General features: G+C 45.9%; 1 protein-coding gene across 1 annotated transcript in view; it reads right to left on the bottom strand.

The window, feature by feature from the left end:
• LOC131478333 (serine/threonine-protein kinase OSR1-like) overlaps positions 1–27,078 on the bottom strand; it is a 75,990-nt gene that overhangs the window by 16,637 nt on the left and 32,275 nt on the right. The window contains exons 5-11 of the mRNA XM_058657034.1: positions 24,891–24,946; positions 22,934–23,043; positions 20,779–20,880; positions 18,497–18,630; positions 13,885–13,933; positions 13,061–13,117; positions 1,617–1,739 (exon numbers count right to left, since the gene is read on the bottom strand). Coding sequence (XP_058513017.1) covers positions 1,617–1,739; positions 13,061–13,117; positions 13,885–13,933; positions 18,497–18,630; positions 20,779–20,880; positions 22,934–23,043; positions 24,891–24,946 — 631 coding nt within the window. The remainder of the gene's footprint in view (positions 1–1,616; positions 1,740–13,060; positions 13,118–13,884; positions 13,934–18,496; positions 18,631–20,778; positions 20,881–22,933; positions 23,044–24,890; positions 24,947–27,078) is intronic.

The following is a 27,078-nucleotide window of genomic DNA, read 5'->3' on the forward strand; positions in this document are numbered from 1 at the left end:
GTGAATGCAGAGCAAAGATTTAGCTCAGGCCCTAGAGACAAAGGTATCTTAACTGGCTAAGTTAATGTCTGCCACTTGGTTTTATATACCTTTAAAAAAAAAAAGATTTATTATTTTCATTGGAAGTCAGACCCACAGAAAGACCTTCCATCTGCTTAGCCACTCCCCAAGTGGTTGCAACTATGAGAACTGAGCTGATTCGAAGCCAGGAACCCAGAGCTTCCTCCGGGTCTCCCAGGAGGGTGTAGGGTCCCAAGGATTTAAGTCGTCCTCTCCAGGGAGCTGGATGAGACGTAAAGCAGCCGGGATACGAACTGGCGCCCAAATGGGATCCTGGCACTTGCAAGGCAAGGATTTTAGACACTAGGCTCCCGCCCCAGGCCCTATATTCTTTCTTTAAAAGAATTTATGCAACCAAGTGGGAGACCCAAAAGAAGTTCCTGGCTCCTAGCCATTGCAGCCACCTGGAGAGTGAACCCGCACATGGAAGATCTTCCTGTCTATCTCTTCTTTGTAAATCTGCTTTCCAAATAAAAATAAATAGACCTTAAAAAAACTGTAAACGGGCCCGGCACAACAGCGTACTGATTAAAGTCCTCGCCTTGCATATGGTCTTCCTCCCATATGGGCGCCGGTTCTAATCCCAGCAGCCCTGCTTCCCATCCAGCTCTCTGCTTATGACCTGGGAAAGCAGTCGAGGACAGCCCAAAGCCTTGGGACCCAGCACCTACTTGGGAGACCTAGAAGAGCTCCTGGCTCCTGGCTGGCTCAGCTCCAGCCATAGTGGCCGCTTAGGGAGTGAACCATTAGACGGAAGATCTTCCTGTCTGTCTCTCCTCCTCTCTGTGTGTCAGCCTTTCCAACAAAAATAAATAAATCTTTAAAAAAAATGTCTAAAGATGATGAGATACTGATCAGAAAGCTACTTGTTTGGGAGACAGGGGGTTAAGCCGCTACTCGATACACTGGCATCCCTTTCCAATGTACTGGTTTGAGTATCAGTGGTCCTGCTCCAAGCTCCCGGCCAATGTGCCTGAGAGCAGCAGCAGACGGGAGATGGAGAAGCAGCTCCTGGCTCCAGACAGACCCAGCCTTGACTGCTGCAGCTATCTGGGGGTGAGCCAGCACAGCTTTATGCCTCCTTCTCTCTCTGTAACCTCCTGCCAAGTAAATAAGTCTCTAAAAAATGTTTATTTTATTTGTAAGGCAGAATGAAAATGGCCAAGAGAATGAGTGAGTTGGGAGAGGGAAAAAAGAGGGGGAGGGGAATCTATCTGCTGATTCACTCCCCAAATTCCTGAAAGAACCAGGGCTGAGCCAGACCAAAACCATGAGTCCAGGAATTCCAGCCAGGTCTCCCAAAGAGGTGGCAGGCACCCAAGCACTTGAGGGATAAGGTATTGCCTCCCAGGACACATTAGCAGGAAGCTGGGTCTGAAGCAGAGAGCTGGGACTTCAATGGGGACTCTGATAGGGCACAAGGGAGTTGTAGGCAGCAGCTTAACGAGCTCTGCCACAAAGTCCACATCCTGACTCTTGTATTCTTTATATTTAGTTGGCTATCATGAACAAAACCCATAGAGAGTTCTGCAAGCATACGGTTTAACAACGCTTACCCTGAGTTGTGAAACTGCTGCTTTCCCCTCCTCACTTTCTTCATCGAATTCATCGTCGCTCCACTCCCAGCCTCCATCCTCTGTCTTATGAAGACGGCCACTGGAACCTGGCACTCTGCGGACCTGCTCATCGGGAAGACACGGATTACGATTTTGTTTCACGTTTGCCAGATAAAACATTCATTCATATTTTCTTCCATTTGTGTCATTTCAATCCATAATAATTTTCCCCAAAAGTAAGTGCCCTCATGCAAATTCACATCTCCCAAGCTCTTTCTTCACAACATCCACTTTGCCTTTAGTCACAATCAGACTTTCCCTGTACTTCCACATCCACACCCAAACACCAAGTCCTTCATGTGAAGTCAGCTTTAAGCTGATCAAGGTATTAACATCCTCAAAACAATTTTAGGGCCCTGCACAATGGCTTAGTGGCTGAATCCTCACCTTATACATACCGGGATCCCATATGGGTACCAGTTCATGTCTTGGCTGCTCCCCCTCCCATAGAGCTCCCTGTTTATGGCTTGGGAAAGCAGCAGAGGACGACCCAAAGCCTTGGGACCCTGCATCTGCGTGGGAGACCCGGAAGAAGCTCCTGGCTTCAGATTGGCTCAGCTCTGGCCACTGTGACCATTTGGGGAATGAACCAGCAGACGGAAGATTTCTCTGCCTCTCCTTCTTTCTGTAAAATTGCCTTTCCAATAAAAGTAAATAAATCTTAAAAAAAAAAAAACTTGAAAGTTTTTTTATTCAAAAGGCTAAGTAACAGATAGAGAGGTCTTTTAACTGGTGGCACACTCCCTAAATGCTGGGTGAGGCCAATGCCAGGAGCCTCAAACTCCATCCGGGTCTAATGTGGTCAGCAGGGACCCAAGTACTTGGGTCTTCATCCACTGTTCTCCCAGGCTCATTAGCAGGAAATTGAATGAGAAGCAGAGGAGCCAGGACTCAAAGCGGTGCTACAACACAGGATGCCAGCACTGCAAGTTGTGGCCCAGCAAGTTACGCCATAATACTGGCTCTTCAAAAATTGTTTTTAATGGAAGAGGTCTTGGATCTAGGAAGTCAACCCAAGAGATTGCTCTTGTTAAATAAATAAATAAGTCAAAATTACATTTGTGCCTAGAGTCATGGAGCTGTGCAAGTTTTGTTTAAAAACAAAAAACCACCACCAAAACTGCTGTAGGCAAACTACCTAGGCTGTTTTGTACATTGCTGGGAGAAAATCAGCCAACAGCTGGTGGGCATTTGGGGCTGTTTAATGCCAAGTTTGTGTACCCCAGCACAGTGGCTTTTCTTTAAGTGGGGAAAGTGGAAACTCTAGGCTGGCACACACCACTCTGGCCCTCAGGCAGTGGTGATACAGACCGCCAGGGGAAGGAGGGCTGGAGATGTATTAGAGCACCTGAGGGCATGTTTGACAGGGAAGGAATGATTTTGGGGGTCTTCACAGACCAACCCACTGCACTCACAGGTAAGCAAGGGAGCAGAAATGCAATAGTTTAGAGGTGGGAAACTGTAGGATATATCTGGGAATATATATCTGGGATATATACATGGGAAAGCTGGGGCTGGTGTGCATGCTGGCTGGGCTAGGCCATACTACCCATCAAGGAATGTCAGAGCAGAGGGTGAGCCAGTCAGGCTGGACCACAGCACCCACCAGAACATAAGAGAACTGGATCTGAGAGCAGATTCCGTAAGGAGCTTGTGGGTTCGCCTCTTTGGGACTGCAACACCACCAGTTTACACAGGGAGTTGGGACGGTGACAGGCCAAGCCAGGCTGGACCACAAAACTCAACTGACACCCATCTAATACTCGCAGCAGCTGGGGCTGCGAGAAGCTGCGTGGGGCCAGGCTACAGTACCTTTTGGTGCACGCAAGGATCAGTACTAAGGGCAGACCGTGCCAAACAGGGCTGCTGTGCCCGATGGCAGACATGAGACCCAGGGAAGTGAGTGAGCCTGGTAGGGGAACGTGGTACACCGCTCCCACTGGGGAGCATGGGAGCAGGGGCTGCGGGCAGGCCAGGCCAGGCAAGCCTATTCTATTGCCGTTTTTGTGGGCCAGGTCTGGGGACAGACCAAGCTGGGACAGGCCTCAGCATCTATTGGCATGCACGAAAGCCAGGACAGGGTGTGGACCTTGCCCAACTGGGCTGGGCTAAAACACCCACCAGTGAGAGCAGAGACTGCAGGTAGACCACACCAGGCTGGTTGAAATACCCACCAGCACACGTAAGACATGGGGCTGGGAATAGGCCTGGGAGGGGAACTTTGGGGACTCCCCTGTTAGGCAAGACTGAAGCACCCATCAGCATGCATGTGGACTGGGTCTGGGGGCAAGGCAAACCAGGTTGATCTCCAGCACCTGCCGGTGCTCCTAAGAGCCAGAATGGCTATGGGACAGGCCAGGTTAGGTTGCAATACCTGCTGGTTCACATGAGAACCAGGTCTTGGGGTAAGACAGGCTCAGCGAGGCTACAGCACCCACCAGTGAAGAGTCAGAATGGGTGTGGACCAATCTAGCTAGGCCAAAGTACCCACAAATGAGTGCCACGCTGGGGATTAGCCATGTCAGTCTGGGCAGTAGAACCCAACAGCACACGCAGGATCCATTGCTGGTAGTGGACCAGGGAGAAGAATTTGGAAAACTCCCCTACTAGGCAAAACTACCACTGGTGAGCCCAACGGCCAGGTTGGGAGCAGGCTAGACCAGGCTGTGACGCAGCATCTACTAGCACGTGTGTGACAGACTGGGCAGGGTCTGTCCACAGCACATACTGGTATGAGAGAAAGCCAGGGCAGGGCTCAGGCCAGGCTGGGTTTGATAATAATACCTGTCAGTTCACATGAGAGTTGGGGGTGGGTTGGGCTAGGTGAGGCTACTGCACCTGCCAGCAAGAACTGTGACTAGGGGTGGGTAGGGCAGAGCCACGCTGTAGCAACTGCTGGTAAATGCCAAGACTGGGGACAGGCCATCTCAGACTGGGCCGCAGCACCTGTGGGCACACACAAGACCAAGGGCTGGGAATGGACCTGGTAGGGGTGAGCATGAGAGCTGAACTGGGGGTGGGCCTTTCTTGCAGGTGAGCCTGGCTGGGCTAGCCTGTGTACCTGCTGGCATACACAAGAGCCAGAATGGGTGTGGGCAAACCAAGCTAGGCTGCAGCCACTAGCCGGCAAGAGCTGGGACTGGATGCAAGCCATGTTAGGCTGCACCACACTATCCCCTGGCAAGTGTGAATTCCAATGCGGGGACAGGACAATTAGGGAACTGTGGACACTTGCCTACTAGGCTGTACCTATCACTGATGAGCAAAAGAACCAAGCCTGGGGGTGGGCCATGCTGGATCAGGTAGCGGCACCTGCTGACAACTGTGAGAGCTGCATCTGGGGACTGATCAGGTTGAGCTAAGCCTCAGTACCCATGGATGTGCATAACAGCTAGACAGGATATGTTCTGGGCTGAGACTGCATGTGCAAAAATGGGCTGGGGGCAGGCCTGGTGGGAGTTATTAGAGGTCACCCTGACGACTCCGTGGCAACTGTTGGTATATATGGGGACTGGGTCTGTGGCGGGCTGGCTGGGCTGGGTCATATCACCCAACAGTGCATATGAAATACGGGGCTGAGGCGGAACTGAGCAATCTGCCTCCAGCAGTATGTGCATTGGCTGGTGCAGATGACAGACCATATCTGACCCTGAATGGCTGGTGCATCTAAGAGTCAAGCCTGAAGTCAAGTCAGGTGAGGTTTCCTGGGCAACTCCCCAACTAGACTGCTGGACTCAGACCCTGGCCACAGGAAAAATCAAAGAATGTGTAGTCTGACCTTGGAGAACGTGTACCAAGACTGGGCCTCCTCAGTTGCTGATGCCTGTGCAGTGGACAGCATGTCCTGATGCACACGGGGGACATGACAGCCAGTTCATCTGTGTCAGCAGAGATGTCAACTGCCTCGATATAGGGTGGAAAGCTGCACAGGTTGGACAATTCTGGCTGCGTTTGGCAGCATGTTCCCGGGTCTGTGGATGCACTAAGGTGGATGTGTCAGCCAACAGACCTCAGAAAGATTTTCTCAACCATGCGGCAAGAAGCCAACAATGTCTTGGGGCTAACAAGACTACTTGAGTAACATACTTGCAACTCTCTTCCCCACATGGGGTGTCTGCTGTACCATTAAAGGGCCATCCCCGATCCCTGGTTGCTGACGTAGTTTGACAGCAAGGAGTGTGCCCCCGACACTCCTCCCCTGCAGACACAGGGGAATAAAAGATTGTAGCACGAGTCCCCCAGGTACCTCCATACCTGACCCTCCCCACTCCAATCTGAGGACCACATGGGCCTGTATTCCTCTCAACTATGTAAACAATATTAAAAATTAAAAGAAAACTTTTTTTAAGAGCCATCTCTTAGACTCCATCTTCGTCCCCCACAGGCAATTGCTTTCAACAAATTTTACCTCGCTCCTTTGAAATCTGCCTTAATTTTTTTTTTCTTGATTTATAAACTTCTCAATTTGGAAGAACAGAATTTAACTCTATTATCAACCCTCTACCATTTTCTCAAGAACACTGTATATTTGGTTGGATCGATATTTACTGTTTATGAACATGGTTATATATAAGAAACAGCCATTTCTCTTAAAGTTGCTGATTTTTTTAAGCTTGTTTTTATTACAAAGTCAGATATACAGAGAGGAGGAGAGACAGAGAGGAAGATCTTCCATCCGATGTTTCACTCCCCAAGTGACCTCAACGGCCGGTGTTGAGCCTATCTGAAGCCGGGAACCTGGAACCTCTTCCGGGTCTCCCACACGGTGCAGGGTCCCAAAGCTTTGGGCCGTCCTCGACTGCTTTCCCAGGCCACAAGTAGGGAGCTGGATGGGAAGTAGAGCTGCCGGGATTAGAACCGGCGCCCATATGGGATCCCGGGGTGTGATCAAGGTGAGGACTTTAGCCGCTAGGCCACACCGCTGGACCTGCTGATTTTTTTTAATGCTCATTTATTGATCTATTTTATTTGAAGGGCAGAGACTGACACAGAGAAAGATCTCTATTCTCTGGTTTACAACCCAAGCGCCAACAAGAGCCAGGGTTGGGGCAGGCTAACATCAAGAGCTTGATTTGAAAGGCAGAGAGAGAGAGCTTCCTCTGCTGGTTCACTCCCTGGATGGCCACAATGGCCAGAGCTGGGTCTCGCAGATGGGTGCAGAGACCCAAGCACCTGGGCCATCTTCTATTGCTTTCCTAGATGGATTAACAGGCTCTCAAATTGGTGTCCACAGGGGATGCTGGCATTGGAGGCAGCGGCATAGGCCAGTGCGCCATGAAGACCTAAGACTTCTGTTCTAAAATTTATTTATTTTTATTCATTTGGAAGATACCAAATAGAGAGTGAATGAAGCGAGAGATAGAGAAGCTCATCTATTTGCGGCATTACTTTCAAAATCGTCCCTGACCCCAAATCAAGGCTGAGCCAAGCTGAAGCCAGGAGTCAGAACTACAGCTGAGTCACAAAAAGAACTTGAGGCATCATTTGCTGCCTCCTAGGCAGGTAAGACAGCAGGAATCTGGAAACAGAAGCGAGACTCAACCCCGCACGACAAAAGTGGTAGCTTGGGCTCAGCGGTGGCCTAGTGGCTAAATCCTCGCCTTGCATTTGGTGGGATCCCATATGGGCACCAGTTCATATTCTGGCTCTTCCACTTCCCATCTAGTTCCTTGCTTGTGGCCTGAGAAAGCAGTCAAGGACGGCCCAAAACCTTGGGACCCTGCACCCACAAGGGAAATCCAGAAGCTCCTGGTTCCTGACTTTGGGTTGGCTCAGCTCCAGCCATTGCGGCCGCTTGGGGAGTGAATCATTGGAGGGAAGATCTTCCTCTCGGTCTCTCCTCTATGTAAAACCACCTTTCCATTAAAAAAAAAAAAAAAAAAAGAGAGAGAGAGAGTGAACCAACAGATGGAAGATAGTTTTCTCTCTCTCTCCTTCTCCCTGAATATCTGCCTTTCCAATTAAAAAAAAAAAGAGTGGTACCTTAACCCTCTATGTACCACAACATGTGCCCCTCCAAATGACTTCTGTTAGTGGTTATGCTGTTCTAGAGGCACGCTTTGAAAAGAAGAAAGCTTTGTTAGGATGTAATTCCTTTATCACACAATCAACCTATGGGATAATCAGAATTGCGTGCCGGAGTCCAGCTCCAGCCGAGAGTTCGGAGCTCGGGAAGGGTGCGTGGCGTCGGCGATAAAGAAAGACACAGACACTGACACTTGGAGCGTTCTTGCTATATGCCTTTTTTTCTCCAAAAGAAGCTGTCCTTTTTATTTACTTAGACACATCACTAGCCTCTGCACAAACGTTTGATTTTTTATCTTTAACTTTAGAACTAAGACAGCATACACAGATGTCCAATTAATTTTTACTTCATGGTCAACCAGGTGCTCTTAAAGATAATTCTGCAAGTTACTATAATCAGTTTCTTTAAAGCAAACCATTATTCATTCTTCAGGAGTAGCCATTAGGTGACAGCCAGAACTCCAAGGCCGAGGCACAGATGGTTACCTACTAATCAGTAAAACATTCCTACCTACTACATTTTATTTTCACAACTTATCTATCACATAATGGGAAAGATACATCAAAAGAAAAGAACATAAGGATCTAAGGCAAAAAGTTTCAAACATTAAATCCCCCTACAACTGCAAACCCTACAACCCCATAAACAATTAAACAATAATCAAAAGTATATCTCTGTGATGTTAGTAAAATTGCCCTAAATTTCCTCTAGTTAAAAAAATTATAAAAACGGCTAGAACAGCTGCATTTTCTATGCTCTAAAAGTTGCAAGGACAGGCTAACCTTTAAGGTCACAGTAACTATATATTTTTTGCCATAGCAGTTTCCACTCATACTCCCATCAATTCTGTTAGTTTGTAAAATTCTATTAAGCCATTTCCCAGAAGGCATGCTATATGTCTGGGCCAGATTTAAGGACAATGGGTAGGTACACAACAAGGTGTCCAGAAATGGCATGGGTTTAATTGTACTCCTGTGCGCGGTTAAAGGCCCACTCACCAAGACATTATCAGTAACATTAACTCTCAAGCTCCTATTACTTGCCAAAGCCATCTCACAGGGGTAAACAATGCCTCAATAGATTACAGGATTCTTAGCGGGGTGCTTGAGTGTCCATGCAAAAGGGTGGTGAGACTGCATCAAGGTGGTCAGAGAGAAATCCGCCGGGCCCTGCCAAACAGCTGGAAGCTCCCCTGGGCCCTGCCAAGCAGGGGAGCTGTTCTCTTCACACCTTCGTGCCATCTACACCTACTGCACGGTCCCCTGCAATTGTGTAACCATAACTACAAACACGCCATACCAATAGGCAGTCATGGTCACTTGCTTCCAATTCCCTAGTCCTAGGCAGCCAGTAGCTTTTTTGTCTCTCTACATTGGCCTGTTGTGAATATTTCATGCACATGGACTCATATACTTTCAGGGCACTTTCAAAAGTTCATGTGAAAACAATGGAATTAAAAGTTTACTCTGGGAACGGTGCGGTGGCCTAGCAGCTGAAGTCCTTGCCTTGAACGCCCTGGGATCCCATGGGTACCAGTTCTAATCCCAGCAGCCCCGCTTCCCATCCAGCTCCCTGCTTGAAGTCAAAGATGGCCCAAAGCCTTGGAATCCTGCACCCATGTGGGAGACCCAAAAGAGCTCCTGGCTCCTGGCTTCGGATTGGCACAGCTCCAGCTACTGTGGTCACTTGGGGCATGAATAATCAGACGGAAGCTCTTCCTCTCTGTCTCTCCTCATATATATATCTGCTTTGCAATAAAAATAAATAAACCTTTAAAAAAATCTTTTAGTGATCATTCATTCCCTGAGTGCCCACAGTAGCCAGGGCTGGGCCTGACTGATACCAGGAGCCTGCAACTCACTCTAGGTGCTCCAGCTGGGCGGCAGGGAGCCCACGACTTGAGCCACCACCTGAACTGCTGTTCCTCCATGAACTTTGTGAAGACTCCTCAGGCACCATCTGTTGTAAGCGGCTTCTTGCATATTACTTTAAGGCTGATCTGTATTGCAGTGCACATTAGTACAGATGCTCCTTGGTTTCCAACAGGTTTACATCCTGATTAAGCCTCCCACTGAAGCTGAAAATGCACTGAATATACCCAACTTAGCAAGCATCCCAGCTGACTAACACAGGTGACACCTTTGACTTCTGGCAACCGGAAGCTGGGGCTTGCTGTGGTGACAGAGCTGTACCACATACTGCGACCAAGGAGAGGATCAAAATTTATAATCTGGGGCCTGGTGCGGTGGCCTAGCGGCTAAAGTCCTTGCCTTGAACACGCCGGGATCCCATATGGATGCCAGTTTTAATTCCGGCAGCCCCACATCCCATCCAGCTCCCTGCTTGTGGTCTGGGAAAACAGTTGAGGATGGCCCAAAGCCCTGGGACCCTGCACCCGTGTAGGAAACCAGGAAGAAGCTCCTGGCTCCTGGCTTCTGGTCAATGCAGCACCAGCCATTGTGGCCACTTGGGGAGTGAATCAATGGATGGAAGATCTTCCTGTCTCTCCGATAAATTTTTTTTAAAAAAAATCCTAAAAAAAAAAAGTATAGTCTGAAGTACAGCTTCTACCAAATATGTATCAAAATCTACAGTGGGACAATCTAAATGTTGGACCATCGGTATTTTATTACATTTTACTGCCAAGTAATATTCCCTATACGAATACACCACATTTTTTAGATCTATTCATCAGCTGAGGGATATTTGTGTTATTTCCTCATCTTTGTTCTTATGAATAATGCTGCTATGAACGTTTGGGCATAGGTTTTGGTATATACCTAATAATTTCAGTCCTCTTGGGTACGGCTAGCAGCAGTAACTCATTTATTCTTTCGAGGAAGTTCCAGTCTGCTGTCTGAAGTAGCTGCAATGTTTCACACTCCCATCAGCAGTCAACAAGAACTCCAGTTTTCCAATATCTTTAATGACAGCTATTTTGGAATGTATTTTTGTCCTTTCATATCATTCTAGTGAAGTGGCATCTCACTGTTAACTATTTTGTATTTCTCCAACAGCTAATGATACTGAGCATCTTTAAAAAAAAAAAAGCTTTATTTATTTATCTGGAAGGTAGAGTTACAGAGAGAGAGGAAAGGAGAGACAAAGAGAAAGATATGCGATCTGCTGGCTCGCTCCCCAAATGGCCTGCAATGGCCAGGGTTGGGCTGGGCAGAAGCCAGAGGGGAAGAGTGTGTTGTGAGCACGTGGGTATAGGCCCCCGAGCTCCCAAGCAGGGAACTGGAATCGGAAGTGGACTAGCTGGGACTCCGACTGCTGGCTCTGCGGGATGCTGGGGCTGCAGGCTGCGGCTTAGCCAGCTATGACACAAGGCCAGCCCAAGCATCTTTTTATGTTAAGTGGCCAATTAGACCTCATTGCCCATTTTCCTGGTCTTTTTATTTCATTTTAATTTTTACATGTATATTCTAGATGCAATTATCTTATCAGATATGATACACATATTTTTGCCATTCTGGATACATTTTTTTTTCATTTTCTTGATGGCATCATTTAAAGCAAAAAAAAAAATTCTTGTTGAAGTCAGTCTATTTTCTCTTTTGCTGGTGTTCTGGAGTCACAAGTAATAAGCTTTGACTGATGTCGCAAAGCGTCACTGCTAGATAGTCAGTCACCTCTCCTCCACAAGGGGCGGACACAAAGTCTTAAATGAACAGTGCTAAGTCTCATCGGAAGGGCTACAGACTGCTGCCGGAAAATGTGCAAAAGCTATACATACAGTTCAAACCTGTCCCACCAAAATAATTGACGCTTTAATTCTAGCTTGCCAGGAGCACCCTGAAGTTTTGTTAGCTGCCTGAAGTGCTGGCTTAGCAACTACATTCCTCTAATTGGCCATGTTCTTTGTCACTAATTACTGGCATTTTAATTTTGAAATTGATGCCAGCTTTCACTCCTCTCATGGTTGGCATTCATTTGGGGTTGCTGACTTTCCATTCCTTAGCAGTTGGAAGCACAGAAGGTGAAGCTCAACTGAAGTATTCACTGGACGGCCTTTCTGAGGTCCACTCTCCTCGGCCGAGTCACACTGCAGACACGCACTCGGTAGGGCCCTCGGCTGGGAGTTCGTGCAACTTTAATCTGCTCTTGTGTGACCAAATATCTACGGATAGGAACACTTCTAGACACATTGGAGACAACAATGAAGAAAACATTGTGGTTCTTACTAAGCTTTGCTCTAATCATACACAAAGACTATATAACATATCAGGCACCGGTGAGTTCTTTTAACGACGACAAGGTAGGCGAAGGGACAGCAAGCACGGGAAGGTGCTATTCCGAGGCCAGGCCCCTTCACCGAGGAGCTGAAAAGCAGAGGAATGAGCAAAGTGTGTCAGCTCATGGCAGTGGTGACGCAAAGCATCTCAGGAAAAGCGAATACCAAAAGATCCGGAAGCAAGAGAGAAAACTTTTCCAGGTGGTAAGTGGCATAACTTTAAATCAAGGTAGGGAAAGAGCTACAGAACGAGTAACTGCTGACGCTTCGCAAGAACTGTTCAGGAAGAAAGCAACATCTGAGCTTCCAACTCTGTACAAGTTCACCGCCAGGACTTGGTGACAAAACCCCCACTTCTGGGAGTCTCGTACACTTTCCCGGTTCATTAAGGAAAATCTTTTGGGTAGTACCCAATTCACAAGCGGTGTGATGCACGGAGGAGAATTACCTACGGCCAGACACTAGACATGACGCTGCTGCCTCCCTGGCGGGCCTCGCGCTGCATCATGACACACCTGCACTCGGGTGCACCAGGCCCAGCCTGTACGTGCCCCGCAAGGCCGCCATCAGCTCACAGCCACCTGGCCACTCCTTCCTTCACACTGGCTAAGTCAGACAAGCTGGGGAGTGGGCGAGGCTCTCCCCACCTCTTAACAGGACCGTAACATTCACATGGAAGGGGAAAACCCATATACTTTGCCCAAACTGAAACCTAAATTCAGGCTCACATTAGCATCAACCTTCTTCGAAATTACACATGTAAATAAGATTGTTTGGATCTGAATACAAAGTCCAGAAAATGTAGTGCCTTAAGTGGGTGTAGTGACTTCAATTATAAACCATGTAAACTCAGACAGCCACCTGACAGCTGGAAGCAGTAGTTAACAGGGCTTAGAATTAATTCACTAACTACTTTCTCAGTTCTGGTGGACAGTACAGTAATATGTAGCTATACATTAGACCAATGATACGCACTGACAGAATACATCAAAGATTGCTTTAGAAACAGCAGAAACAAACTTCATACACTATTAACAGTGTATCACTTAACATATAGATTCAAAATGCAAAGATAAAGTAACTAAGTAACTTGCCAAGAAAGAGGAATTCATCTTCCTTTACCTTTTTAGCTCTTTCAGAAATGGTAGGTGCTCTCTGCAGTATTTTTTCTTGAAGAAACTATTCTGGAGAGAGAGAAAAGAAAAGTATTTTCTTAAAAATAGAGTTTTTTTAAATTGTTATTCTTCTTTTCCGTTTGAAGTTTTGAAGGTAAAGGGCTTCCTGCCCATCATCCCCTGTGTTTTACAGTGACACAGTCCTTCCGCTGTAGACCTGACTCCAGCATTCTGCTCTTCACGTGGGTCAGCCATGGGAGACAGCCTAGTATTTTGTTGTCTAAGTAGATCAGAAGTTTCACTGGGGGCCTTGTTTTATTCACAGAGACGATCACAGCAACCAGCAGGTGAACAGTATACAAAGCCCCCCAGGCTTTCCTCGCCCTGAGGCACCCCACAGCTTCACACACCATCAGCACACCTGAGGAGCCACAGCCTGCACACTCCCAGGCCCACATTTCCAACCAATGTAATAGCCCACTCTCCCATCTCTTTGGGAAACGAAGCACTTACTACATCAGGAGTAACCCCTAAGGGGAGAGCTCAGTAGCTCCCATCCCTTACACTTAGAATATTTCAATATTCACTGTTGTTTTAGTAAGTCTGGCCTACTGTTTAATGATACTCAGAAACACATTTATTAAATTCCAAAGTATCTTCATGTACCAAGGGTGGTACTCACAGCGCCCTCAGCGGTTCTTTCGGTTGCCCTCATTCTTCCAAACAGAAATCAGCGTTAGGAAACGTTAACTTCTAAACAGTGAACACAACACACATACATCGGAGCAGCATCACACGAACACAGAAAAAAACAAAGCTGTCATTTCTTACCTTTGCTTTCTGGAAAAACTTGTGCCTTAGCAGTTCTGCTGCGGTTGGTCTAAAAGCAGAGAAGAAAGTGTTCATAGTTAATTCAAGTATAATGTGGGCTTCCATTTGTGAGAAAATGATTTCTTGAGTTACAAAACAGAACATTATATTCTACCTGGCTTGCCTGCTAAAAAGCAGAATGCATGAAAAACTTGGTTCAAGTTGCTAAGCAGAGTAAAATCCTCAAATACCAACGTGCTATTACCTATCATAGGTTCTGTGGCACAGCACAGAACCAGTGCCTCAGAGGTTTAGCATAAATATTAAGAAAGTGAATAAACGTGAAAAGCAATGTTGTGGTCCTAGACAGCTAGGTTTGAGGACACGCACTTGGAAGCCACTCCTCCTGCCCACCTATTATCACCTGGAACCTGACAGGAGGCAGTATCACACTGCTGCAAACCCCTGTAAAGGCCCATGATGGGGAGGGGCTCTCTCTTGGTCACGTGCTTCCATCGCTCTGGCACTCTGACTCACTTGGCCTCCCTAGTATCTGCTTGCTCTCTGGCTTCCCGCAGACAGTTTCCAAGGACACATAGCCCGCCTGAATGTCTGTGTTCCTCACCCACTGTTCACTGCTTAGGCGGGACAGTAAAGATGCTATGCTTTGTATTTCTAATTGTGTGTACTTTCCAGAGTTCCAGGAGAGGTGAGGCCTAGGAATACCAGAATGTGCTCAGAGAAGCCAAGGAAAGGTCAATGTCTGCAGCCTTTGTAATTGTGTCCAGGTTGTTTGCTGCATGTCTTTTAGGATAATTTACACTGCTGCGGAAGCTGGCACATACGATTTCAGTTTGTTTAATGCACGGGTTTCACGGTAAAAACCCATTTGTTCCCCTCGAGATTTCGATTCAGACTGGACTGTCACTGGACGTGTCATTTGCTCATTTCTAGCGGGCCCTGTTATCACCAAGTGTGGTTAACAGAGACTCCTTAATACTTCCTACACTTGTCTGGCATGATCTGGCTCATAACCCACACAGCGGTAAGACTGAAATAAGACATTCCACTGTTGTTTTCCCTTCAACCAAGATTTCAATGTGTCCAAAACCTTATTTGCTCATCGAGCACTTACTCATGCCCTTCCCCTGGGCCCACTTCCCTTTATCTAAAACGCATGTTTGTAAGAGCTCTTTAAATGACAGTGACAGGAAAATCCCATTTTTAAGTGGAAAGTATTTTAATTTCAGCTCACCTTTGAATGACTAATGAGAGGGGAAATTGTAGTTATTTTCTCTATGCATTATTTAACTATATGGTGGCCTCACGGATTCTGCAAAGTTCTCGGCCATTTGCTCTGACTCCGGCTGCTCCAACATTCTCTCTAACGTATCTAAATAGGGATGTGCGTGCGTTCATGCACGTGCACACACATACACACAGTAGACCTTCCCATCCTGTCCCCCAACGTAAGCCTTTCTTCCATACTTCTGTCTTCAGTCATTCTGCACTACTTCCTAATACACGGTGGTGTGATTAAGAGTAGGTTCTGCTGTCAGACTGCCTGGGCTAGGTTTCTCTACTCTTTATTATCTGCCGTTTACTGTGACTTTGGGAAAGATTACTCAACTTCTCTGTTACCCATTTACAAAACAGAAAATAACACTAATACAGGAATATTGTGTAAAATGCAATGATACATATTGTTTACAACAGTACCTTGCACTTGATGAGCCAAAAGATAACTACTTTCTGTTTTACTAGCTCTCTTGTTCAACTTTCTAATTCAATTAAAGTGTTTGTTCTAACATAGAAATGTCCTAAATAAAGTTTAACTGGAGGTTACAAACTGGAATATTTTCAATTCCTTCCACGGTGGTTTGTTTGTTTAGACTTATTTGTTTACTTGAAATGCAGAGCAACAGAGAGAAGGAGAGAGAGTGATACTGTTCATTAGATAGCTCGCTTGCTAAATGGCAAAATCAGCAGGCTCAGGACAATGGACAGGGAGTTCCTAGAAGCCAGGAGCCAGGAACTCCACCCAGGTCTCCCACGTTAGGGTGCAGGAACCCACACACTTGAACTATCATCTGCTGTGTTCATGGGTACTGGCAGGAAACCAGACTAGAAGTAGAATAACTGGGACTTGAATCAGCACTCCTGTATGGGATGCAAATGCCCCAGGCAGCAGCTTAAGTTTTTGTGCCACATTTGCCCCATTTTTTTCTTTTTTGAAGTAATTTTAGGCATTTAGAAGATTTGCAGAAATGGTATAAAGTTCCTATGTACCCTTCATCAGCTTCCACGAGTGTTATGCTACATAATCTTCATATCATTATCAAGAAATTAACTGATACAGTAACAATGGGTATAACAGTACTGCCTAAATTACAGACTTCATCTTCCATTAATGTTATCATGTAACATATCTTGGTGTAATTACAGGAAATCAATGAAAGTTAAGTCACCACCTCCTGTGCCAGCATCCCTTATGGATGCAGTTGTGCATCCCTGCCGCTCCACTTCCTGTTGAGCTCCTGGCTAATTGTGTCTGGGGAAGGGAAAGCACCAGAAAGTTGGCCCAACTGCTTGGGAGACCTGCACCCATGTGGGAGACCCAGAAGAAGCTCCCAGCTCCTGGTTTCAGTCTGGGCCACCCACAAATGCTGCAGCCATTTGTGAGTGAGCCAGCAGATGGACGATCTCAATACTATTTAACTCTGCCTTTCAAATACGGAAATCTTTAAAAAAAAATGAATCACCTGAAACATTAACATGGGTAAAAAACAATGTTACCTAGACTACAGACTTAAGGAAGGACCTTCAAAACATTCATGGAAATTTCATATTATCTTTCATTTTTTCACAAACCTTTTTTTTTTTTTTTAAAATGATCTATCTATTTTTATTGGAAAGGCAAATATACAGAGAGGAAGATCTTAAATCCACTACTTGACTACCTAAGTGGACACAACAGCCAGAGCAAAGCCAATCCGAAGCCAGGAGCCAGGAGCTTCTTCCCAGTCTCCCACCAGGTGCAGGGTCCAAAGGTTTTGGACCATCCTCCACTGCTTACCTAGGCAACAAGCTGGATGGGAAGTGGAGTAGCTGGGACCCAAACCAGCACCCAAACGAGATCCCAACACATACAAGGCAAGAATTTAGCCATGGAGCCATTGCACCGGGCCCTCCTTCCAATGTTTCTAAGAGCAAATTCTAGATCCCCACTGTGTACCCTACAGACATGATCAAGGAAGTCAAAAGTTCTTCTTTCTTTTTAGGAAACAATTAGGACAGAACTCACTTGAGGAAGTCGAAATCTTTTACATTTCTTCAACACTGAAGAAATACTTGTGTTAAAATGTACAAGCAACACAGAGTTTTCTCTGTACTAAGGTAGACCAGCTCCGGGCCAGCCTATGGAGGCCATAACCTAGAAGGACCACCTCCTGTAGAATGGGACTGCACCTGTATATAACCGATGCACATTCTGCTACGTACTGGAAGTCACCTCTACAATGCTGCATTGTTCTGGGAACGACTGAAATAAAAAGTCTGCACGTGTTCAGTACAAATGCAATACTAAAAAAAAAAATTGTTTTTCAATCTGCAGCTGCTGCTGCGGAAGTGACATGAGGAAGGCTGACTGTGTGTCCAACCAAAACATAGGTCACAGGGGAACAAAACCCTGAGTAGGAACCAGGACTTTGATCTCAAGCCTCAACTCGATGACTGAGTATGTGTATAACCTCAAAGACAAAACTCAACGATCCCCAAGCGTCTGTCAACTTATAAAGTTACATACATTACGTACTCTTGATTAGCCCCCGGCCACTGAATCTGTCAAACACTGACAGAAAAGGGTACTTGAAGGTCTTGCTTTGTTAATAAAATAAGTTAACACTAAAATAAGTCAAATTATTAGATATTAAATATACTAAATATAAATTTGCTGTTTGTACTTACTTTGCTATTAACAAATGTAAATTCTAGCATTAAGTTATCAATTTGCCCATAAATTTTATGAACTGGAAAAAAATCTATCTAAGTAAATAGAAATCCCAATATACAATTTTATAATTATAGAAATTAACCAGGAATGGGCCCGGCGGCGTGGCCTAGCAGCTAAAGTCCTCGCCTTGAACGCCCAGGGATCCCATATGGGCACCGGTTCTAATCAAAGCAGCTTCACTTCCCATCCAGCTCCCTGCTTGTGGCCTGGGAAAGCAGTTGAGGACGGCCCAACGCATTGGGACCCTGCAGCCGCGTGGGAGACCTGGAAGAGGCTCCTGGTTCCCGGCTTCGGATCGGCGAGCACCGGCCTGTTGCGGTCACTTGGGGAGTGAATCATCGGATGGAAGATCTTCCTCTCTATCTCTCCTCTCTGTATATCTGACTTTGTAATACAAAATAAATAAATCTTAAAAAAAAAAAGAAATTAACCAGGAAATAGTTACACTCTTCAGGATGTACTGTACACTAGTAAGAATCCACTTGTTTCAATCCGGCAAAATTAGCGGTTTCTGTACACTTAATAAAGTCTTTAGTTTTAAAAATACACAAAAATTCCCTATACATGTCAGCATATAACTGAAAGACTTTCCACAATCAGTTACCGTATCTCATACTTTACCTTTTCTCTGGGTCTTTTTGAAGGCACAATGAAATCATTTTTCTAAATGATTTTCCATATTTTTTCAGCATTTCCTTATCTTGAACACCAGTTTCCAAAGACGGAGGATCATTCTGCAGTGTCAGCATTAAAACCTGTAGGGATTTTCAATGCAGCATGAAGCTCTGGTGACTCAATGAAGTGCAATCAACAAGTGTGGATAAGCATTCATCACCACATACAGGCACGTCTAACTTTCTAGAAGTCCACATCCAGATGAGTTCTGTAGAATCCGGAATATTCCATGTGTTTTCTACATACACTGGTGTGACAGATCATCAGCTTCCCAGGATCGGGAGTGCTAATGGCCTGGAGCTAGAATTCTTTCTTTATATTCCATCCAAATTCTAATACTGTCCAAACAGTTTTAAACACAAACTAAAATCACGGCAAAACTAAGAGTATGACTTTGTTGCTTTTGTCTATTCCCGGCCCTGTTCTACCCTGGCCTCTGGCAACACGGTCTCCTTTTCTTACGGCCTCAGAATCTCCTAACATAGAAATCACTGAAGCCAGCGCTGTGACACAACAGGCTAAGTCACTTGCAAAGGCACATTATCAAAACCGCCAATGCAAGTTGCATTAATAACTATAATTTATAAATTATACCATATAAACATATACTTATATATACATTTATAAATCATAAAGTTACAATGATAAACATCTACATACCTACAGATGGACCATGAAAATATAAAAAGCAGCGATTAAGAATTCAAGAAAGATGTGGACAAGAACCTCCGCTCCATCAGACAATTTTGGCTGATGGGCAGGGAGTGCAGCATGGCCCGAGCAATTAAAAAGCAGCCAGCGCCATCTTGTTAGGGGTAGGCATGCATATGGGAACCTCCACTCCATCAGCCATTCTTGGCTGACGGGTGTGGGGCCGCAGCTTAGCCCAATTGCTTAAAAAGCAGACAGCACCATCTTGCTCGGGTGGCCAGAGTGACCATCGGCATCGGGCTTCGCCTGCTGCCCACACACCCACGGGCTCTGGGGACGTGGGGGTGAGAAATTACTGCTAGAGGGACACCTACGGATAAGGCCACTGTACATGTAGGTGAGGAATGAGTCCTGAGGGATTCCAAACGACATGGCCACTGGACTTGCAGGTAAGTGAGGGGACTGAGACCTGGTGGTTTGGAGGGAAGAGACCAGAAGATCTGTACGGGTCAGACTGATTCATCAGCCCACATGGGAGTCCTGAGATGGGTTTGTTAATGCAGAGCATCACTGACCACCACACACCAGCCCACACAAAAGCTATGGCTGGGGGCCTGTCTATACCTGACTCAGTGTCGGAACAGGGGATGGGTCATATTAGGCAGGACCACGACACTAACCAGCATGCAAGAGAACCAGGCCCGGGGGTAGATTCTGCGGGAGATAGGTGGGCCCAATTCTGTGGAAATACAAGTCCCGCTTGTTAGCTTAAGAGTTGGGGCGGTGATGGGCTGAACTGGATGTGATCATGGAACCTGCCAATACAAAGAGGTACTGGGGCCAAGAATAGGCTGGGTAGGTCCAAGCTGCAGTATCCACATGTGCATCAGAAAATAGGGTGTGAAGCTGTAAAGGCTGCAACATTCACCAGCCCATACAAAGGCCAAGGGCAAGGGCCTAACACCTACTGGCATGCGTGAGATCTGGGTCTGGGAGTACGCCGAGTGGGAGAAAGTGGGAAACTTCTCTAGTGGATCACAGCTCACATTAGTGAGCACGAATCCAAACCTGGGTGTTGGGCAAGCTGGGCAAGGCAGCTCCATCCACTGGCAAGTGTGGAGGTTGTTTTGGGAAGGGGGAATGTGGAGGGCGTCCCTGCTGGACCACCACTCCCAACCTTGGACTGGGCAATGCATGACTGATAAAATGCCGTCAGTCTCATCTGCCTACTGCAGGGTCCTTGGGGTAGTCAAAGTCAGAGCAACCAAAGTGGAGCAGGAGGAGCTGCGGGAAGGCAGAATCGGGAGGGTGGGACATGGCGCTTCAGTCGTTAACGATGAAGAGCTCGGACGCAGTGCCGGCTGAACAACATCACTAATGGGTTAATACCATGCAACTGTATGTGCACTTACACGTGGGGACGCGGCCAGCTGGGTGTGTATTTTACCATAACTGAGAGGAGAGAGAGAAACAGAGAGAGAGAGAGGAGAAAAGAAAGAGGAAAGGCAGCAAATGAGGAAAGGCTGTAAGCTGCCACGCGAGTTGAGATGGGCAGGTACTGTGAATGCAGGCCTCACCTTCATTGGTGGGTACTTATGATAAGGAGCTGCCCCCGTGGCCAGTTCAATGGCTGTGATTCCAAAACTCCAGATATCAGCTTTGAAATCATAACCTCGGACCTGCAAAGAACAGAGAAATGTATCTGATTACTCCTACCAGCATGAAAGTGCTTCTAAAGACAGTTTCTAAGATACATCAAGATCACTGAAAGTGTTCATAACTTTAATCTATAGCAGTGTTAAGGTAACAAAAGCAATTTGAATGCTTTCCAATAATGCAGAAATTATTAACTATAATATTACTCACTTCAAAGAATATTAATTGAAAGCACTGCTTATAAATTCAATGTGGACAATATGTGACAAAATGTTGGCAAAAATGATACTGTTCATATTTTTTTAAATTTAGATCTCTTCAAATATTCTGATTATTACACTTCTTTATTTATTTGACAGAGAGAGCGAGAAAGAAACAGCCTCCCTCTGGTTCCTTTCCCAACTCCCCCAAGAGCCAGGGGCCTATCGGCCCAACCCTAGAGTCAGTAACGTAAACCAGGCTTCCCACGTGGGTGGCAGGGACCACCATCACCTGCTGCCTCCCAGAGTACACGTTAGCAGGAACCCGACGGTGGGAAAGGGGCCAAGACCCAAGCTCACGGACTCCAGCATTGGATACAGGTAACTGAACTGGTATCACACACACTGGCCAGCCACCATCCCCCGATTCAGACACCACCACAAACAGGTACATATTCCAGCTTAAAAAGATTAGAAAGAACTAGACAGTTTCACGGTGGTAGCAATTCTCTTATTTCCCTGATGCTCTATTATGGTATTTTACCACCTTAATCTCTAAAATGAAAAAAGATACAAAGGGTGTGAATATTTCTATGAAGCTATTAACAGAAATGTATTGGCAAATTCACCTCCTTTTATACAACCAAATAGTATAAGCTTACAGATTTTAATCTTCTTCACAAAGCCATACAGGAGAAACTGGCTTTGGCATATTAAGATCTAAAATTACAGCTCAATATTACGTGCTGCCCTGCCAGCTGGTAAAATAGGAGGGCACCTAATGCTGTCAGCGTAACTTCTCCTCCCCACTCTGCTCCTGTAGATAAAGTCCTGCAGCCCAGCAAGCCTCGGTCACACAGACCAGGAGCAGTTCTGTTTCTCCCTGTATCATCCTCAGTCACAGCATCCAAAGGACAGTCGGGGAAGGGAGGGAGGGCTCACTGTTTCTCCTGTAACCTCAGGTGGCCCTGCAGCGTACACAGTGTCACCCAACCTTGGACTGGGCAGATGTGTGACTGATAAAATGCTGTTAGTCTCATCTGCCTACTGCAGGCGTGGGGTATTTCAGCATCTCCATCATCATCACTGACATAGTGGACACAAGTGATAAAAACAGTGAGAAATGAATTCAAGTCTTCACACCCTGAGTCTGCTACACCTGTAAGACATGTATGTAAAGCATCCTTAGAGGACCGGAAATGCAAGCCCTCCCTGGGTGGCACCTTGGGAAACATCCCTGGGTGAACGCAGTTCAGAAACCATTAGTAAGCAGAAACGCAGGCTGGGGCACTGAGGCAGGCAGTGAAGCTGGAGGGGGGCAAAGGCCAAGGACAGAGTCCTGGGAGGAGTGCCATTCAGGAGTGGGATGGCCAGGAACAGAGAGGCTGCGGGAGGAGACGAGGAGGCAAACGGAGCCAGCAGGCAGACACCACGCGGGTGTGGGCAGTTTCTCACACACCAAGAGGACAACTGGTCAGAAATAACATAGAAGCACTGGGTTACATCTGAGAACTAGCAGGTTCCTTAATGTGACGGCATGAGTCACACCGAACGACCGCCATCAGGAGAAGGCCATTCCAGAAACAGCAATGCAAGCTGGATGTGAAGCCATGAGGTCATGTCAGCTGTGCTAAGGAAGGTGTGAGAGCCATCTTGATCACCGTACCCATCAGGCTGTCTCTGGCATACATAAATCTTCATATGCCCTCTTTAAATTCTAGAGTGCTGTGTTTTCTTTTGTTTTGGTTTTCAGGGTAAAGTCTTAATTAAAGAATAGACATGTTTTTTCCAAATCAAACAAAAGCAGACACTGCCAAGATTTCTCAGTTTAATAACAGAACCTTAGACCATTTTCAAAAGACAAGGAACTTGGTACCTGCTCCATCACCTCAGGGGCCATCCAGCAAGGTGTGCCAACAAAGGTCTTTCTCGCTTTGTTTCGCGTAATATCACCACCAGTTGCCAAAAAAGCACTAACTCCAAAGTCTAAAACAGAAGACACCATGAAGACATTAAAACTACTGCTTTACGAAACAAAACACAGTCACTGTACCATATGCAAATAAGATAAACAGCATGCTAATTTCTTTTTTTAGCTGAAATTTTTGATAAATTAAGACATCACTAACAGGTTTCTTACTCCATTCCTTTCCAACACCACTCATCATCATCTCATATTTTACTCGTTGCTACAACTGAATCTACACTCTGCAATCACATTTATTCTCTTTTATTATTATTATTACTGTCGTTCTGACATGGCCTTCACGGCTCGAAAAACCCAACCGAACAAGTGAATCCTTTATGTAGTGGCATTCAAACAGTGCTAAAGAACATGACCCCAAATAAATTCGAAGCAATCCTGCCTTTACATTCTCTTTTTTTAAAGATTTACTTATTTTTATTAGAAAGGTAGATTTACAGAGAAGACAGAAAGATCTTCTATCAGCTGGTTCACTCCCCAAATGCCCGAAACAGCCAAACTTCTTCTATGTCCCCCACTTATCCCAGCTGTTCCATTTCCCATCCAGCGCCCTGGTTGTGGCCTGGGAAAGCAGTGAAGAATGGCCCAAAGCCTTGAGGTCCTATGTCTGCGTGGAGGACTCAGAAGCTCCTGGCTTTGGATCAGCTCAGCTCCAGCCACTGCAGCCATTTGGCAGGTAAACCAGCGGGTGGGGGACGTTTTCTCCCTATAAATATGATTTGCCTTTCCAATAAAAATAAATAATCTGCTAAAAATTGTTATTATCTTACCTGAAGGACATGAAGATAAACTACCTTCTAAAAGTCAAATACATAATTTCAGATCTCAGTGGGTTTTCTTTTTTCTGCCACACCCATGACCATTCTAAGAGTCTGAGAAGAAGCTGATGTAACTGTAAGCCAGCTCTGGGTGTAGCCATCAGGGAGCCTGAACAAGCAGGCGTTTCAGCATTCTTGGCTTTAGACTCCAGCTCTTAGTCCTTCGGCCCTAAAACTGCCTGGCACTTCGTTCTCCCAGGACAGACGCCACTCCACATTTCTAAATACAGTGAGGATTCCAGCCAACTACAGAATGACACGACAACCCCTACAGGAATATTCTAATGAGTCTAAGGGGTGGACAACTGAAAAGGAAAAAAACAAAAGAAAAAAATATATAACATAGAAAATAAAGGATGTGGGCCAACATGGTGGCATAGCAAGCTAGTAAACCTCCCCCTGCAGTGCCAACATCTCACACAGGCACCTACTTTCTTTTTTTTTTTTTTTAAAAGATTTATTTATTTTTATTGCAAAGTCAGATATATAGAGAGAGGAGGAAAGATAGACAGGAAGACCTTCCATCGATGATTCACTCCCCAAATGACTGCAATGGACGGTGCTGAGCCAATCCGAAGCCAGGAGCCAGAAGCTCTTCCGGATCTCCCATATGAGTGCAGGGTCCATAGGCTTTGAGCCATTACAGGCACCTACTTTGACTTCAGCTGCTCTACTTCCAGTTCCCTACTTGTGGCGGAGAGAGCAGTGGCGACTGGTCCAAGTCCAGTGGGAGTCCTACAAAAAGTGCCTGTCTTCAAACCAGCCCAACTCCAGCCACTGCAGCCATTTGGAGCGTGAACCAACAGCTGTAAGCTCTCTCTCTCTTCCTCCCTCCTTGAGTGAGTGAGTGAGTGAGTGAGTGAGTGTGTGTGTGTGTGTATTTCTCTCTGTAATGCTGCCTTTCCAATAAAAACGGAAAGAAGGAAGGGAGGGAGGGAGGGAGGGAAGGAGGGCGGGCCAAAGATGAAGAGTCCGCAGGATGTGCCGACCTGTGATGTACGTAGTGGGTTCAGAAAAACACCAGTCATTACCTGCAATCTGAACTGATCCATCTTCTCCAAGGAGAATATTCCCAGCTTTCACATCTCTAATTTAAGGGGAAAAAGTCACATATTAAAAAACGCCTCTTATGTGCAGTAACATAACTTAGTTGCTTTCAATGTTCACAGAATGTTCATAGTACTTCACCATTTCTTTCTGTTTTAAAAGGTAGTAAGGCCAATAGTTAAAATTATTAAAATTTTGGACACTTCAAAACACCCACAGAAAGATAAAATAAACATGTTTGCTTTGGTACAAAAAACTCTGAAATCTATGCACTACCCTATATAAAACACATTTCCATACACTTCTTGAAGATCATTCATAGCTATGGATTTCAAAATTTTTGCATCAAAATAAACAAAATCCTGGGCCCCGAGCAGTAGCCTAGTGGCTAATGTCCCCGCCTTGCACGTGCCAGGATCCCATATGGCCATTTCTGTCCCGGCAGCTCCACTTCCCATCCAGTTCCCTGCTTGTGGCCTGGAAAAGCAGTACAGGGTGGCCCAAAGCCTCGGGACTCTGCATCCAAGTAGGAGACCCAGAAGAAGCTCTTGGCTCCTGGCTTTGGATTGGCTCAGCTCCAGCCACTGAAGCTGCTTGGGGAGTGAACCATCGGATGGAAGATCTTTTTCTCTGTCTCTCCTCTTCCCTCTATATCACACTTTGCAAGAAAAAAGAAAGAAAAAAGAAAAAAATCCCACAATCCCATGTTCTAAGAACTGTTGAAGTGCTTTCCACATTAAAATTCAAATAATAAACAGAAAGCTACCATAATATACAGCTTTTTCCTACAGTATCTAGAAAAACTCAAATGATTAAATGTGTTTAATAAGGATAACAGTAGCCAAAAGATGTGGTCTTCAATTACTATAACCTAATTCCACATTTTAAAATATATTTTTTCTAAAAATTGCCGAATTGTTCCTTCCTTGCTGCCCCAACTCCCACTCCCCGCCTAACTGATCAAAAAGATTGGAACTGGCATTTAACGATCTGAGTGTCAGCACACACACACACACACACACACACACACACACAGATGGGAGGTGCTCCCATCCTCTGGCTAGCTCCCCACAAGCCTGCAATGGCCTACTGGCTTAGACCAGGCGAGGATCAAAGCCAGGACTGTAATCCACGTTTCCAGTGTGGCTGGCCGGAACTCACTCCTTAAGACCTGACTACTGCCTTCCAGGGTCTGCGTTGGCAGAAAACCCAGGACAGAACCGAGGCACACTGATTTAAGGTGTATCTTTGAAAAAAAAAAAGATAGATTTATTTTTATTGGAAAGGCAGATTTATACAGAAGAAGAGACAAAGAGAAAGATCTTCCATCTGCTGGACTCCCCAAGTGGCCACAACGGTCAGAACTGAGCCAATCTGAAGCCAGGAGCTTCTTCTGGGTTTCTCACTCAGGTGTAGTTTTAAGGCTCTGGGCCATCCTCCACTACTTTCCCAGACCACAAGCAGGGAAGTAGGAGGAAGTGGAGCAGCTGGGTCATGAACTGGAACCCGTATGAGATCCTGGTACAAGCAAGGCAAGGACTTTACCCACTGAGCCATCGCGCCAAACCTGAGATGTGAGTCTTACCCACGAGGGCAAACCCCTGTTCTCTCCTATTGCATATTTAAAATCATCAGCATGCAGTTGAAACTGGGGATATGCCAGGCCTAAGGGCAGCAAGAGTGTATGACAAATAAAATACATATATTCAGGCCTTTGTATTTTTATTAACTATTTGTAGTAAATCAAGGACTACATAAACATATCCTTGTTTTACAAATCTAAAATAAACATTATTAAAAAGACCTAAGACTGGGCCCAGCATGATAGCCCTAGTGGCTAAAGTCCTCGCCTTGCACGCCCCAGGATCCGCTGGTTCTAATCCCAGCAGCCCCACTTTCCATCCAGCTCCCTGCTTGTGGCCTGGGAAAGCAGTCAAGGACGGCCCAAAGCCTTGGGACCCTGCACCCATGTGGGAGACCTGGAAGAGCTCCTGGCTCCTGGCTTCGGATTGGCTTAGCTCCAGCTGTTGTGGTCACTTGGGGAGTGAATCATCGGACGGAATATCTTCCTCTCTGTCTCTCCTCCTTTCTGTATATCTGCCTTTCCAATAAAAATAAATAAATCTTTATATAAAAAAAAGACCTATGACCATCTTGTTCAAGTTTAGTTTT

The sequence above is a fragment of the Ochotona princeps genome, chromosome 30 (genome assembly GCF_030435755.1).
Source record: "Ochotona princeps isolate mOchPri1 chromosome 30, mOchPri1.hap1, whole genome shotgun sequence".
Classification (NCBI taxonomy): Eukaryota; Metazoa; Chordata; class Mammalia; order Lagomorpha; family Ochotonidae; genus Ochotona; species Ochotona princeps.